At 42.4% G+C, this 17500-nt stretch overlaps 1 protein-coding gene across 1 annotated transcript in view; it reads left to right on the top strand.

Moving 5' to 3' along the window:
* Positions 1–17500, top strand: part of ptprb (protein tyrosine phosphatase receptor type b) — a 48786-nt gene that overhangs the window by 16965 nt on the left and 14321 nt on the right. Inside the window, exons 10-19 of the mRNA XM_060889279.1 lie at positions 1–170; positions 763–1029; positions 1437–1706; positions 1830–2093; positions 2805–3062; positions 3791–4066; positions 7658–7936; positions 14439–14588; positions 15680–15941; positions 17400–17500. The exon at positions 1–170 is cut by the window's left edge and continues 94 nt beyond it; the exon at positions 17400–17500 is cut by the window's right edge and continues 6 nt beyond it. Coding sequence (XP_060745262.1) covers positions 1–170; positions 763–1029; positions 1437–1706; positions 1830–2093; positions 2805–3062; positions 3791–4066; positions 7658–7936; positions 14439–14588; positions 15680–15941; positions 17400–17500 — 2297 coding nt within the window. The remainder of the gene's footprint in view (positions 171–762; positions 1030–1436; positions 1707–1829; positions 2094–2804; positions 3063–3790; positions 4067–7657; positions 7937–14438; positions 14589–15679; positions 15942–17399) is intronic.

Genomic DNA, 17500 nt, shown 5'->3' with positions numbered 1-17500 from the left:
CGAGCTCCAGATCCTCTACAATGACATGAACGTTTTCCCAGCCGTGAGACTGAACAACACGGTGCGAGAGCACTGCTTCTCTCCACTCAGCCCAGGCTTTCTCTACAAGATAGTGGTGTCCACCCTCAGCGGCTCGTACATACAGGCCCAGCGCATCGAGGGCCGCACTGGTAAGAGACACTCACTCTCACTCACTCACTCACTCATACCGGAGGAAACCGGAGTACCCGGAGGAAACCCCCGAGGCACGGGGAGAACATGCAAACTCCACACACACAAGGTGGAGGCGGGAATCAAACCCCCAACCCTGGAGGTGTGAGGCAGACGTGCTCAAATACAAGAATTTTCATTATAAATGATAGTACTGGCAATGACTCGAGGGAAAAGTGGAATCTTTGAAATATCGACATGAATTTTAGAGTTCTTAGTATTTTTGTTTGTCTCCTTTATAAAAATAAGTTTAGCATGCACTCGAGCTGCATTGTCGATTGCGTTGAATCTGATGATCCAGTATTAGATCAGATCCATCAGTGTCGTCTATTTAAAAATTCTTCTGTTTAATTACAAATTTTGAGAAAAAAAATGAATTTTCGATGTTAATGTTTCAGATTTTTGGGATCCATTTTATAACTATTCAAATCATCATTAAACCTTATTATTAAGTTCATTTCTAGAAAGAAGCAAAATGATCTGTTGCACTTTCTCATGAACAGCATCCTTGAACTTTCTGTGAAAGCGTAAACATCCTTCCTTTGCTTTCAGCACCCAGTCAGGTAAAGAACCTCCAGCTCGTCCCCGGGCTACTCAGAGGGAGTCTCAGAGCTTCCTGGAGTGCCGGCGAAGGAGACGTGGACTTCTACAATGTCGTCCTGCTCAATAATAATAAACGTGTCGAGATGCCAAGACGTGTCCCAAAGCAGGACAACGGGACGGACTTTGAAGATCTTGTCCCAGGGCAGTTGTACATGGTTATAGTAGAGGCAGTGAGTGGAGAGCTGAAGAACGACAGCAGCGTCAGCGAACGCACAGGTGAGACTGAGTAAATCCTGTACAGTATCTGTACAGTGTGAGGAATGAGGTCTCTAAATAAATCCTGATCTCAGCTGCGGCGGCTGAAACGAGTATACAAAATGTTTTCAAATAAAAAGAAATTTGGTGCCTTAAGCCACAGACTTTCCACAATAGACAGTGATCTGGCAATTGCAGTGATATTTGACCTGTCCTTTGCACTATTAGTATCACTGTTCTCGAATTTAAATCCCATCACCATTAGATTAGATCCCACCGTTACATTAGATGGCACAAAAAATGATCGAAATACCAGCGCCAAAAAAATTTAGAATGAGCTTAGAAACATTTTACAAAATCTATAGTATATGTTGACACATGGCTTTTTTTATCCAAAGTGTTTCTCATGCACTTGTGTGGATTTTCAGTTCCTTTGCCGGTGAAGGGCCTTCAGGCTGACAGTGAACACACCACACACAGCCTGGCTGTTAGCTGGGACGCGCCGGTGGGCGTGTTGGATGGCTACAGTATTCAGCTGATGGACGAGGATGAAGCCGTGGTAGCCAACGTTTCAGTGCCTGCAGACATCACACGTTACCGGTTCGAAGGTTTGGTCCCAGGAAGGATCTACACGGTGCAGCTCAAGACCTACAGCAACACTTCTTACAGCAAGGACGTCATGGCAAAAGGACAAACGCGTAAGACAGATACAAGACGATAAATATTTAACCTCTGGTTTATCTTTAACTCTTAGATGCCCTGAGACATTTCAGGAGAAACTAAGCTTCTATACAAGATCCTTCTGTTTGTTTTGTCCTCAGGCCCAACAGCTGTAAAAGACCTCCATCTGCTTTCAAACAGCACGGCTGAGCTCACGTTCAGCTGGAATGTGTCTGAAGGCTGGGTGGACCACTACGACCTCCACCTGTACAACGTGGACAATATTCTCCAAGAGCACAAGAAAGTTGGGGCAAAAGAGAGAAGCTGCATTTTCCCTCACCTGCTTCCCGGGACACTTTACAAGCTGGTGGTGATAAGCAAGAGCAGAGGACTGAGCAGCGAGACATCTCTGTGGGCACGCACAGGTGAGAGGCTTTCACTCTACTGAGCCAAATCAGATCATTCTGATCGATCTGAGGTTCGAGATGATGGGAAAGAGATAAGAACTTTAATAAACACTCTTTACAAGCATGGTGAGCACAAAAGCATCTCAGCATGCACAAAGAATCACACTTTGATGTAGATGAGCTACAACAGCAGAAGAAATAAGGCGATCTTTTATTTCAATTTTCTTTCGTCTGTCCATTGAACTCTGACTTTTCTCATCAGGGAAGGAGTTTGTGTTTACTGAAATCAATTGTGAAAGCCAGAGTAAGGAGCGCAGCGTCACTTCAGTAAATGTCCCATTTAAACTATTGCACTTCTCCTCTGTTGTGCTCCTGGAGTCCAGACATACAGTAAACACGATCTAAATGCAAATTAGCAGCACATCATTACCCCTATTTACTATTTCTAACATTTTCTTATTTATTTAGTGGCTTAAATAATGATTTAAAAATATGTTTTGATTTAGGATCATAAAAAAGGAACAAATTTCCCTCTTTACTGCGTTAAAACAGGGGAATTAATATAAAAAGCATGCAGGTTCACAGTGGGATTAAAGCATCAACATTAATTAATAATTACAGACAGAAATAAAGCTACAATGTGTGTCATATGGTCTAAATACTGTTTCACAGTAATAGCAATCTCTCTCTCTCTCTCTCTCTCTCTCTCTCTCTCTCTCTCTCTCTCAGTTCCTGCCCCAGTCCGAGACTTGCAGATTGATCATGAAGGTCACACAGACAGTGTGTTGCTGACTTGGAGACGAGCTCCCGGGAGTCTGGACAAATACACCATTTCTCTAGAGGGCTCGGATCAGCCGGAACAGAGACTGGAACCCGAACACACTCGCACCATCTTCACAAACCTTCTGCCTGGTCATTTATTCACTGCCGTGGTGCGCAGCTGGAGTGGAGAACTTACAAACACTGTCTCTGTAGTCGGACGCACAGGTTTGTATGACTAACTGTAATAAAAACACAATCAGCTATACACACAGGGCCAAGAATTCCAATAGAGAACATTGAGTACGTGTCAGATATCCAAAAATTTGTGTTTGCTAATGAGGCTAAGTGTGAAAGTTAGAAGTTTTGTGTTCCAGACAAAACACACCAACTCAGTGAAACATAAATATATCCAAATCCAGCTGAGATCTACAGTAGCCTTGTCTATCACGTATTGGTAGTTTTACCAACGAGGGTAAAACTGCATGTACTAATTTGTTGTTTATTATTTAAAAAATTTGCTCTACATTTACACATTAAATTACAGAAAATATGGTTTGACATCCAGACTGACAGACAGACAATTATTATATTGTTATAATCTTCTGTGAAGGCTTTCCACTAGATGTTGGAGCGTAGCTGTTGTACTGGGGCCGAGTCAGAGTCAGGGCTCTGTGCAGGACTCTTGAGCTCTTCCACTCGAACATAAACACATTATGTTTTCATGGAGCTCTGAGGCTTTGTGCACAGGGACATTGTCATGCTGGAACAGTGATTTTGTCTCTTAGTTCCAGTGAAGGAAAACTGTAATGTTACAGCATATAGAGACTTTCTGTATGATCTAAATTTTATAGTAGCAGGTTGGGGAAGAATCACATGTAGATGTCCTTACATTCATTTAGACCGTATAGTATGTTGTATAAACACAGTATATTTAAAAACTCTTTTATTTCTAGTTCCTGAGCCACCCATATCCCTGACCATCAAAGACGTCGGCCCTGTTGGCACGGTAGAGCTGATCTGGCACGCTCCTACTAAAGGGGATTATGATGACTTTGAAGTAAAATGGCTGCCACGAGACACACTGTACATGTCAAAACCGAACTCAATGAGACGTATCGTGTCTGGTCTGTACCCTGGCAGGCTGTATAACTTCAGCCTGTACACTGTGAGCGGAGGAACACCAGGGCCGGTCGCCTACAGCTCAGCTGTTTACTACTCCATCCGCACAGGTGAGAGCACATTCCACTACACCAACTGAACTGGGAGACTCGAGAAGGTTTGGATAGGGAAAACAGACGTGGGCTCAGTGTAGAGTTGGCCGTCAGTGACAAATGGACAAGACCTTTAAATTTCAGGTTACTTTAAGGCAAGCTACTTTGAGAAATCTCGTTTGTGTGTTTTCATCACAAAATCAGGAAAAAAAAAACTGACCCACAATCTTTTATATTTATGTCAGAATTTACTGCTTGGTGGTGACCAAATGTCTTTGAAACTGCCCTGAACTTTTGGGTCCCCAAAATGTGTGTGTGTGTTCCTCAGAAAGCGTGTGTATGCATGTGTGTGTGTTTGTGTGTGTGTGTTTATTCCTTTATAAGGACCAAGCACAAATTTGTCATCATAACAATAGGTACATCTTTAAATAAAAAAAGAACCAAAATATTTTATTTGAGATACAGTTACAGTTAGGTTCAGTTTATTAACAGGGGAAGTCGTGGGTAAGTTGTGGCCTAATGGTTAGAGAGTCTGACTCCTAACCCTAAGGTTGTGGGTTTGAGTCTCGGGCCAGCCACGACTGAGGTGCCCTTCAGCAAGGCAAGGCACAGAACCTTGCCTTCGGTGCCTTGAGCAAGGCACTGAACCCCCCCCAACTGCTCCCCGGGCACCGCAGCATACAGTAAATGGCTGCCCACTGCTCCGGGTGTGTGTTCACGGTGTGTGTGTGCGTTCACTGCTGTGTGTGTGCACTTTGGATGGGTTAAATGCAGAGAACAAATTCTGAGTATGGGTCACCGTACTTAGCTGTATGTCACATCACAATTGAAGGTCCTAGTGTGTGTGTATTTTTGTGGTGTATGTGTAACATTTATGTATATACAGTATGTGTGTCTGTGTGGTGAGTGTGTGTGTGTGTGTGTGAAATAGAGAGAGAGAGAGAGAGAGAGAGAGAGAGAGAGAGAGAGAGAGAAAGGGTTTTGTGATGTTCTTAATAAACTTGTGTCCAGCTCTGGAGAGTTGTACTTGGAACACGATAAGTTCAAGCCCAAGAAACAGAATTGCCAAGGCTCAGAGTCCAGCAGTCCTGTCCCAGTTTTCTGAGAGATGTTCCTCGTCTCTTACTTGCTTAGAAGTTTTGTTTAAAGAACAGAAATCAGGCTGCCGTCTGTGGAGTGCAGCTGGTGCTGGATAGCACCCTGTTTGTGTGTTGGCCCAAAATGAAGGAGCACACAGTTGTCAGAATAGTTCATGTTTTATTCATTGCAGCAGACACTCTGTGATTCAGCTCTGTAGAGGAATCAGCACACTCCATGACACAGTCCATAATTAGAAAGTAGTTTAAATGAGAAACATAACATTAGTGACATTTTAGCTGGTAAACTACCTGCTGGAGTGATTTAGAGGATTCAGGTTGTGATGAGACACAGATTGTCTTTGCTCTAGTCAGATCCTGAGATGTACACGTGCAATGTATAGACATTAAACTTCATTATTGAAGTCAACACTTTCCTTCCTTCTTTATTCAGAATGATGCATGATTTCTGAATTATTCATTACACCGTTGAAGAAAGACAATTACTGTCATTTGCTGATGAAGAGTCATGGAGTCTTTTGGTTCTGCTCTCATTGTATGGCGCCGCACTCAAAGCGTATCACTCCTGCTGACTGAACTGATTTGACTGATGAGTTGATAGCAGACAGCTATTATGGGACTCTGGTCCTCGGTCTCTTGAGAGGCTGAAGTTTGTATTTATGAGATACAAGTGCTAGACTCAGCCGTTATCAATCGCCTGCATCCTCAGGGCCAAGGAAGGGACCATCGATCCGAAGTTCTTGCCGAATCAATGTTCTTATTCGGGTAATTTTACTTCAGAGTTACAAACGGACTCACCGAGACAGTTTCCTCCTATTCGTCTTCTCTTCTTTTTTTCTTCTTTATCTGTCCTGCTTTGGGCCTAGTCATTCTATTTGTTCCAGTTTTTTTTTTTGTTACATTTTCTGTGAAGCTCTTGCTCAGAAATGAGAACTCTCAAGCTTAATGAAGTGTTTTAAGTAGATGACTGAGCAATGACGGCTCATTCTGCATGAGAACAAAATTCCTCTCGTTAATTATTCCCCTTTTTTTTTTACACTCCTTACTGCAGCAAGGTGCTGGAGATAGATCGGCAAGAGCAGGTCATATTAATCAAGTGCATGGAGAGAGAGAGAGAGAGAGAGAGAGAGAGAGAGAGAGAGAGAGAGAGAGAGAGAGAGTGAATGAGAATGAGAGAGAGAGTGAATGAGAATGAGAGAGAGAGAGAGAGAGAGAGAGAGAGAGAGAGAGAGAGAGTGTGTGAGAGAGAGAGAGAGAGAGTGTGTGAGAGAGAGTGAGAGAGAGTGTGAGAGAGAGAGTGTGTGAGAGAGAGTGAGAGAGAGAGTGTGTATGAGAGAGAGAGTGTGAGAGAGAGAGAGAGAGTGTGTGAGAGAGAGTGAGAGAGAGAGTGTGTATGAGAGAGAGTGTGAGAGAGAGAGAGTGTGTGTGAGAGAGAGTGAGAGAGAGAGTGTGTATGAGAGAGAGTGTGAGAGAGAGAGAGTGTGTGTGAGAGAGAGTGAGAGAGAGAGTGTATGAGAGAGAGTGTGAGAGAGAGAGAGTGTGTGTGAGAGAGAGTGAGAGAGAGTGTGTATGAGAGAGAGTGTGAGAGAGAGAGAGTGTGTGTGAGAGAGAGTGAGAGAGAGAGTGTATGAGAGAGAGTGTGAGAGAGAGAGAGTGTGTGTGAGAGAGAGTGAGAGAGAGAGTGTGTATGAGAGAGAGTGTGAGAGAGAGAGAGTGTGTGTGAGAGAGAGTGAGAGAGAGAGTGTGTGTGAGAGAGAGTGTGAGAGAGAGAGAGTGTGTGTGAGAGAGAGTGTGAGAGAGAGATCGACTGTGCCTGTATGAGAAGGGAAACACTTGCTGCACTTGCTAACCATTGCTTATTAAGTATTGTGTGTGTAATACAGAAAAAATCCTCAATTACTTTAGTAAAGCAATATTTTGGCAAAGCTTTAGATTTCACATGTTACTGTTTGATGTCAAAAGCTGCATTAGATAAGATGGGGTTGACGTTTGAGTGATTACCGTTTCCCTTTAAGCTCCACCCACCATTTCCATAGCTCCACCCCCAGGATTTAAAGAAATCTTTGGCCTATTGCACCTTTAATTATTATTATTTCGGCCTCCACTTTGTACATCATCCAGCATGAAGTCTGTGTTCATGTCCCCTGCATTTTTGTGAACATCCAGAGTGATAATAATGAAAATAAAGTTTTGATTTTTAAACTTTAATTGTTTTTCTAATTAAGTTCTCTGTGAAGATGTTGTGTTTGAGATGTATTCAATTCTTTATCACTCCTTCATACCAACCCCTTCCATACTAGGGAATTAGGTTAATCATGATTTATCATTTATTTATATTTTTAATGTAATTACTGTAATTTGTGAAAATGAAAAAACACTACTTCACCTTTATTTAAACACATTTAAGCTGTGAAACTGTTATGTATCACAACAGATTAATAAAACTGTGGCTATGTACACTCATGAAATATTTTCCATACTGAATAATAAACAAGAATTTACCTCTGTTCAGCCCCAGGGCCGGTCCAGAGCTTCCACTGCCATCCTCTGAGCTCCAAGTCTCTGTCGTGCTCCTGGAAGCCTCCTGTATCTGATTACAGCACATACTTTATGGAATGCAGGAGACAAGGCTCGAAAGAGTCGGTGTACAATCGCACCCTCAGTGCCCATACCCAATCTCAACACTTCGATAAGCTGGAGCCTTACAGGAACTACACAGTGTCAGTTACAGTGATCTCTGGAGACAAGAAAGGAGCGACGGTCCAGAACAGCACCTTCACCATGATCGACCGTAAGTTCATCTCTCAGTGTTTACAGAACACAGAAATCACTAAAGACAAATACTGATTCATCTTAACCCTGTGATGATACGACACTCCAAGGAGGCTTGAGTATAAAGCAACTGATTTCTTAAAATTAGCTTGTTAAGTTGTATAAGAGTTTCCCGATGAATTATGTGATCTATAAAAAATGCTTATGGGGGGCACGGTGGCTTAGTGGTTAGCACGTTCGCCTCACACCTCCAGGGTTGGAGGTTCGATTCCCGCCTCCGCCTTGTGTGTGTGGAGTTTGCATGTTCTCCCCGTGCCTCGGGGGTTTCCTCCGGGTACTCCGGTTTCCTCCCCAGGTCCAAAGACATGCATGGTAGGTTGATTGGCATCTCTGGAAAATTTTCCGTAGTGTGTGATTGTGTGAGTGAATGAGAGTGTGTGTGTGTGTGTGTGTGTGCCCTGCGATAATCACCTAATTAAGAAAGATGTAAAAAACGTAGGCCAAATGTAACTGACACAAATCCTGGTCTTCCCTCTAACATGCACGATTAAACCATAAACATGTACAGAATCTTTACTTTTGTTATTTATTTATTTATTTATTTATTTTAATATTTAACACACAATACATACAAAAATCATTAGTTTCCTCACTTACATGTAGTCCACTGTACTGCTATAGGAAGTCTAGTGCTCTCAGAATTTTAGACACTGCTGCATGCATGTAATAGGAAATACATTTGTACCTAATTATTATCAGTGTTTCTATAAGTAACAAACAACATACACAAATATAACTACCCGAGGATTTAATTTGATGAATGTGATCAATTAAGTAGTTAAGTAGTTAGTTAAGTAGTAGTTCAGTGCCCCAGTACACACACCAGATTCTTGCTAAGAGACTCATGGTGTTGAAAGTTGTTTATTAAAGTGAAAGGTTCCCTAAAAAAACTCCTCTAAAAAGTTTAGCATTCTTACTCTGTGAACAAGTCTAGTGAGAATGTACTGTGTGTAAGAGACCACTGAACTACATCCAAATAACTACAATAACACTACTGTATCTACACACTCTCTACTGTACTGTACACACACACGCTCTACTGTACTGTATCTACACACTCTCTACTGTACTGTACACACACACTCTCTACTGTACTGTACACACACACTCTCTACTGTACTGTACCAACTCTCTACTGTACTGTACCCACACACTCTCTACTGTACTGTACCCACACACTCTCTACTGTACTGTACATACACACTCTCTACTGTACTGTACCAACTCTCTACTCTACTGTACCCACACACTCTCTACTGTACTGTACCCACACATTCTCTACTGTACTGTACCCACACACTCTCTACTGTACTGTACCCACAAACTCTGTACTGTACTGTACCCACACACTCTCTACAGTACTGTACCCACACACTCTCCACTGTACTGTACCCACAAACTCTGTACTGTACTGTACCCACACACTTTCCACTGTACTGTACCCACAAACTCTGTACTGTACTGTACCCACACACTCTTTACTGTACTGTTCCCCAAAATCTGTACTGTACCCCACACTCCGTACTGTACTGTACCTACACACTCTACTGTACCCCACAAACTGTACTGTACCCAGACACTCTCTACTGTACCCTACACTCCATACTGTACCCTACACTCTCTTTACTGTACTGTACCCACTCTCTCTACTGTACCCACACTCTCTACTGTACTGTACCCACACTCTCTACTGTCCCCACACTCTGTACTGTACTGTACCCCACAATCTAAACTGTGCCCCACACACTCTGTACTGTATATACACACTCTGTACTGTACCCTATACTCCGTACTATACTGTACTCACACACTCTGTACTGTACCCCACACACTCTGTGCTGTACCCTAAACTCCGTACTATACTGTACCCACACACTCTGTACTGTATATACACACTCTGTACTGTACCCTATACTCCGTACTATACTGTACCCACACACTCTGTACTGTATATACACACTCTGTACTGTACCCTAAACTCCGTACTATACTGTACCCACACACTGTACTGTACCCACACACTTTGTACTGTACCCTATACTCCGTACTATACTGTACCCACACACTTTGTACTGTACCCACACACTTTGTACTGTACCCTATACTCCGTACTATACTGTACCCACACACTTTGTACTGTACCCACACACTTTGTACTGTACCCTATACTCCGTACTATACTGTACCCACACACTTTGTACTGTACCCACACACTTTGTACTGTACCCTATACTCCGTACTATACTGTACCCACACACTTTGTACTGTACCCACACACTCTGTACTGTATATACACACTTTGTACTGTACACTATACTCCGTACTATACTGTACCCACACACTTTGTACTGTACCCACACACTTTGTACTGTACCCTACACTCCGTACTATACTGTACCCACACACTTTGTACTGTACCCACACACTCTGTACTGTATATACACACTTTGTACTGTACACTATACTCCGTACTATACTGTACCCACACACTTTGTACTGTACCCTATACTCCGTACTATACTGTACCCACACACTTTGTACTGTACCCTATACTCCGTACTATACTGTACCCACACACTTTGTACTGTACCCACACACTTTGTACTGTACCCTATACTCCGTACTATACTGTACCCACACACTGTACTGTACCCACACACTTTGTACTGTACCCTATACTCTGTACTATACTGTACCCACACACTGTACTGTACCCACACACTTTGTACTGTACCCTATACTCCGTACTATACTGTACCCACACACTCTGTATTGTTCCCCACAATCTTTACTGTACTAGTCCCCACAATCTGAACTGTACCCACAGACACGTTACTGTTCCCCACAGTCTGTACTGTATTTTTCCCCACACTCTGTGCTGTACTGTTCCACAAACTCCGTTTTGTACTGTTCCCCACACTCCATGCTGTACTGTTCCACACACTCTGTACTGTTCCCCACACTCCATGCTGCAGTTCTCCACACACTCCGTGCTGTACTGTTCCGCTCTGTACTGTACCCCTACACTCTTTGCTGTACTGTTCCACTCTACTCTTCCAAACACTCCGTTCTGTACTGTACCCCACACTCTGTGCTGTAATGTTCCACTCTGTGCCGTACCCCACACTCTGTGCTGTACCCCACACTCTGTGCCGTACGGTTCCACTCTGTGCTGTACCATTCCACTCTGTGCCATTTCACACTCTTTGTCATAGTGCTCCACTCTGTGCCGTACCCCACACACTGTGCCGTACCCCACACTCTGTGCCGTACCCCACACTCTCTACTTTACAATCTGCACTACACTGTATCCACACACTCCGTGCCGTACCATTCCACTCTGTGCTGTACCATTCCACTCTGTGCCATTTCACACTCTTTGTCATAGTGCTCCACTCTGTGCCGTACCCCACACACTGTGCCGTACCCCACACTCTGTGCCGTACCCCACACTCTCTACTTTACAATCTGCACTGCACTGTATCCACACACTCCGTGCCATACTGTTCCACTCTGTGCCGTACCGTTCCACTCTGTGCCGTACCGTTCCACTCTGTGCCGTACCGTTCCACTCTGTGCCATACCGTTTCACTCTGTGCCATACCGTTCCATTCTTTCATTCTTTGCCATACGCCACACTCTGTGCCGTACTATTCCACTTTGTGCCGTACTATTTCACTCTGTGCCGTACTCCATCCCACACTCCGTGCCATACAACATTCCCACTGTACTGTACCCCACACTCTGTGATGTACTGTTCCACACACTGTAGTGTTCCACTCTGTGCTGTACCATTCAACACACTCTGTACTAATCCACACGGTACTGTTTCACACACTCTGCTGTACTGTTGCCCTCTCTACTGTACTCCACACTCTGTGCTGTGCTGTTGCCCTCTATACTGTACTCCGCACTCTCTACTGTACTGTACCAACTCTCTACTGTACTGTATCCACACACTCTCTACTGCACTGTATCCACACACTCTCTACTGTACTGTACCAACTCTCTACTCTACTGTACTCACACACTCTCTACTGTACTCCACACTCTCTACTGTACTGTACCAACTCTCTACTGTACTGTATCCACACACTCTCTACTGTACTGTATCCACACACTCTCTACTGTACTGTACCAACTCTCTACTCTACTGTACTCACACACTCTCTACTGTACTCCACACTCTCTACTGTACTGTACCAACTCTCTACTGTACTGTATCCACACACTCTCTACTGTACTGTATCCACACACTCTCTACTGTACTGTACCAACTCTCTACTCTACTGTACTCACACACGCTCTACTGTACTGTACCAACTCTCTACTCTACTGTACCCACACACTCTCTACTCTACTGTACCCACACACTCTCTACTGTACTGTACCCACTCTCTACTGTACTGTACCAACTCTCTACTCTACTGTACCCACACACTCTCTACTGTACTGTACCAACTCTCTACTCTACTGTACCCACACAATCTCTACTGTACTGTACCCACACACTCTCTACTGTACTGTACCTACACAATCTCTACTGTACTGTACCCACTCTCTACTGTACTGTAGCAACTCTCTACTCTACTGTACCCACACACTCCCTACTGTACTGTACCCACACAATCTCTACTGTACTGTACCCACACACTCTCTACTGTACTGTACCCACACAATCTCTACTGTACTGTACCCACACACTCTCTACTGTACTGTACCCACACACTCTCTACTGTACTGTACCCACACAATCTCTACTGTACTGTACCCACACACTCTCTACTGTACTGTACCTACACAATCTCTACTGTACTGACAAACGAGAGTCAACTGTACTGTACCTCTCTACTGTTCTCCACACTCTGTGCTGTAGTGTTCCACTCTGTACTGTACCCCACACTCTGTGATGTACTGTTCCACACATTCTGTAGTGCTCCTCTCTTTGCTGTACCATTCCACACACTCTGTACTGTTCCGCTCTGTAGTTTCACACACTCCGTGCTGTACTGTTGCCCTCTGTACTGTACCCTTTCACACACTCTGTACTGTTCCACTGTGTACTGTACTACAATTGCTGTACTATACTACACACACTCTACCACACACACTCCTATTAATATGCATGTAATATTATAATATTCTTTTCTTCCTCTCTCTCTATTAGTTAATACATTAACTCTCAAAACATCTAACATCTCAGATGCCCCAGTGTTCATAAGCCTCTAACTACTAAAATTCTGTGTAAGGTAAACTGTTGATAAACAGGTGGGAAAATACACTGTGGGTCTAACACTGAAAGCCAATAATCTTTGTCAGACTTATAGCCAGAAAATCATTCACTTGTTTATTCTGACTGAAAACCTTAATTTTCATTCGGCTGAAAGACGGAACGGAACGTCAGTGTGTAAAAGTATTAGTAAGTATAAGTAAGTATTAAATCAGGTATTAGTGCAGGATTATTTATGTAATGTTAGTGTTCAGTATCCCCATGCTTTCTGTGCAGGCATAATCAGATTTATTGTTAATTGGTAGTTATATTTTGCAATATCTACCATAACTACAGACATTTCACTTTGAATATTGCTGAATACAATAAACCAAATAGAACTTTAAACCTATTTCTAGACATTTTTACTATTTTCAAGCTTACAAATTTCTTAGAGAAGAAATGTCTAGAAATAGGTTTTGTCATCTCGTGTGCATTTATCCTAATCTTATAATAAGTAGCTCAATCATACCAAAGTTTCACTGTTACAATTCATTACTTGTAAAGAAAGCTGGTGTTAGGATGGGTGCAGGAGGACAGTCTAGTGTATCTCAGCTCACCTCTGTCCTCTCCTGGGAGCAGCTCCACAGACAGACTTGAATAAAGATTCACTCAAATAGCTCAAGCCACCTGGGAGATGGAGCAAGCGAGTGAAGTGCAGAGAAGTGAGGAGAAGAGGGCGAGGAGAATGACAGAACGAGGAGAAGAAGGCTGCTGGGAGTCGAGGAGTTTCAGCTTGTCTGGAGAGCAAAGCCATGGCTAACAGAATTAGACCAGCTGAGACGGCACCGCATTAGACCACAAACCCTCCAGATGGCTGTGATAGATCGGAGCATGTGGAGCACTCTTATGGCTTTGGCATTGTGTTTTTTGTTCGCTTTCTCCTTTCACTTAAGATTTAGTAGCCTGATGCTTAAATCTCAACAAGAGAAAAATAATAAAATAAAAAAAAAATTAAAATCTAACTAAACCAACAAAGTATTTTCTTGTGCATGTGATAAGTGATTTCCTTGCGCATGTATTATGAAATATCTATTTCAAGGTCTTAAAACAGCTTCAGTCGTTTAAAATTCCAATCCGAGTCCCAATCAATCATTTAACATAAGGTTCTGTCTATAAGCCTGTTTAATTCAGCACGTCTCCTGAAGATTGTTTAATCACAGGTCACTTCATGAAGTTTATTCTGTTGCAGGTCCTCCGGTGCCTCAGTCCTCAGTGCGGGTCAGTGAGCAAGCAGCCCACATCACTCAGTCCACCATTTCCTTCAAGTTTAACTGCAGCTGGTTCAGTGACACCAATGGAGCAATTCGCTACTTTACCATCGTTGTAGCCGAGGCTGATGGTATGAAAAATCCCAGAAAACCTATTAAATCTACTTGATAGACATGGACAGTATTTTTCTTTTAAAAATGTGCATGTGTGTGTGTGTGTGTACAGAATCAAAATTGTCCAATAGATGGCTACCAGTGGCTGTATATATATACACACACGAGTGGATGTGTTACAGGGATTAAAACACAACCCCAAAATGTCTCTAACTCCCTCTAGTGGCTGGCTGCAGTATAGTTTTTAACTCCGCCTATTCCCATGTTGAACCCAGGGCAGTATTCTCACTGAAACTGAATTATTTTCACTTGAAATTCATTCAGCAAATTTCTGGTGATAAAAAAAGGGCATGGTTGATGATTAGCAGTCTCACGAGCTATTATGTTCTTTCCAGCACACATAATGAAGCGTTTTGTGTCAAAGCGGCACGTTTTTCTGCTGCAAGGTCTTTACTTTATAGTGTCTCAGGTTAGTTGTCCATTGTGTTGTACTGTACACCGTGTATCATTTCCAGCTGGCTGGAAGTCCTTAAAGACTGAGATGAGATGGTAGATGGTAAAGTTAGCCAGTCTCTCCATTTTCAAACAAGCTGCACTGAGAGAACGAGCAGAGGAAAGAAGATCTACTCACTCAGACGAAAATCATGGACAGCTGTGATTTATTTCCTCAAAGACAGTTTGTTTTGAGCATAAATGTAGACTGCTGTTTACCACTTGGTACATTACCCAGATTAGAATGATGGTTTTTCAGAACTGCCTTATTTGTGGAGCAGAATCTGGCCTTAATTTTGACAGACTCTGACTTTATGTTTTTTAGCACCCTTAACCAGAGCAGCTTATATTTATCTCAAGTAATGTCCTTGTTCAAGAGACCAGCAGTTGCAGATTGAAAATCCTGGGATTTGTTCTCATAACCTTCCAATCATTAGCCCAAACACTTTACCCACAAAGCTATCACTTAGCTCCAGCATTTAAGACTACAAAGTAAATGGCTCCATGCTGTCTTCTAATATATACAGTCACTGGTTATTATGAACAGAAGAAGGTCAAAGCTGATAGTGCCTATAAACACAACCCAAAATCAGACACATTGCAATGTACTTCATAGGATTTGAGCCCCTGTTGCCAGAACACAGGCATCCTCTGCCCTCGTACCTGGACTACAAGCACAACAGCTCTGTATCAGCTTACCAGACCAGCTACTTTCAGAGCTTGTGTGAGAACGAGGAGGATTCAACAACGCTGGTGTATGAGATCAAGCTCGGGGCCGGGATGGCTCGTCTGGGAGGAGCTTGTGAACAAGACATGGAGCCCAAACAGCGAGAGAAATATTTCTGTGACGGACCTTTAAAATCCAGAACGGCTTATAGGTAACATCAATTTTAAATTAGTCAGAGTAAGTGCCTTTAACATCAGCAGAATGATTGCAGCTTATGTAACAGTATAAGTTAATAATGCATTAGACAAAATGTAATTGCACTGCAGTCACCGACCACAGATTAAACTAATAACATCTCATTAACTCGTTTAGACACACATAAAATATATGCCTACTTTAAAAGGCTTTATTACCCAATAACTGAGTGCATGTTCATTTAATCATTTTCATTAAAAAAATCACATGGTTCTTAAGATTCAAAGGAGTAAAATAAGACAAAACCTTACTGCTGAATCACATTCTGCTGGTTAGCATGTTTGTCTCACATCTCCAGGGTTGATGGTTTAATTCCCATTTCCTGTGTGTGAGAGTGTCTGTCTGTGTATGCGTGTGGAATATGCATGTTCTCGCCGTATTTTGGGGGTTTCTTCTGGGTTCTCTGGATTCCTCATTTAATCCATTACAGTTTGAAACTGTGAACAAAAAATGGATTAATGTGATTTCTTGTGTGTGTGTGTGTGTGTGTGTGTGTGAGATTGTACCCTGTGATGTTTGCCACTTCATCCAGAATGTCCCCTGCCTTGTGCCCATAGTCCCCTGGGATAGACTTCAGGTTTCTTGCAACTCTGTATAGGAAATAATTGGATCGATGGATGGATGAATGGATGGATAGATGAATGGATGGATGGATGGATGGATGGATGGATATATAGTTGGTTGGGTGGATGGATGAATCAATGGTTGGATCGATGTAGGGATGGATCAATGGTTGGTTGGCTGGCTGTCTGGCTGGATGTACTGCTGAAAAGGTCTAAAGTTTTCAACAGCATAAAGAATCAAAATGTGATACCCAGCATATCTTTTTTATTTCATGTTTTCACCCTTATTTTGTAAAACTGAAATGAAGTTCTTATTTTAAAATAAAAAGTTTCACATGTTAGAAAGGAAAGGAAACAAAATGTAAAAAAAAAAAAAATGTTAAATCCTGATCAGCATGTACTGTAGAGCGGTTTTAAGATTATTAAAATCATAAATATTTCTCCACACAGCTACAGTATACGTGTGTGTACACCATGCAGGAAAGGGTTCAAAACCCAAAGGTTTTCCCAGAGGACCAAAAAATAGAATCTGTGCTTGTTTAGTTGTGTTCATGTTCATCTTTGTCATGTCCAACAGTGGTGTTTAAAGTAAGTCTTATAAAATTAGACACACAGGGCTTTAAGAATTTTTTTTTTTAGATTTTCATCAATATCATCATAGAAAATTCTATCTTGTAATTAAATGCTGATATCAAACCAGTTTCTGTCCATAATCGTCTAAACTTTGTAGGTGTTCTCTACAACCACTAAAGATCTTATCAACAGAGGGTTGATTTGTTTATACTGATTGAAAATATCTGCCAAGTCGAATGCATGTGTATTGATAAAAAGAGCTGTGTGTTTGGTTCCAGGTTGAGTGTAAGAGCCTTCACTCAGCTCTTTGACGATGAGAACAGGGAGATGTCTCATCCTCTGTTCAGTGACACCTATCTCTCACTCCCACTCTGGACAC

This window comes from Tachysurus vachellii, chromosome 16, assembly GCF_030014155.1.
Source record: "Tachysurus vachellii isolate PV-2020 chromosome 16, HZAU_Pvac_v1, whole genome shotgun sequence".
Taxonomy (NCBI): Eukaryota; Metazoa; Chordata; class Actinopteri; order Siluriformes; family Bagridae; genus Tachysurus; species Tachysurus vachellii.
This window is presented reverse-complemented; position numbering and strand designations above follow the sequence as displayed.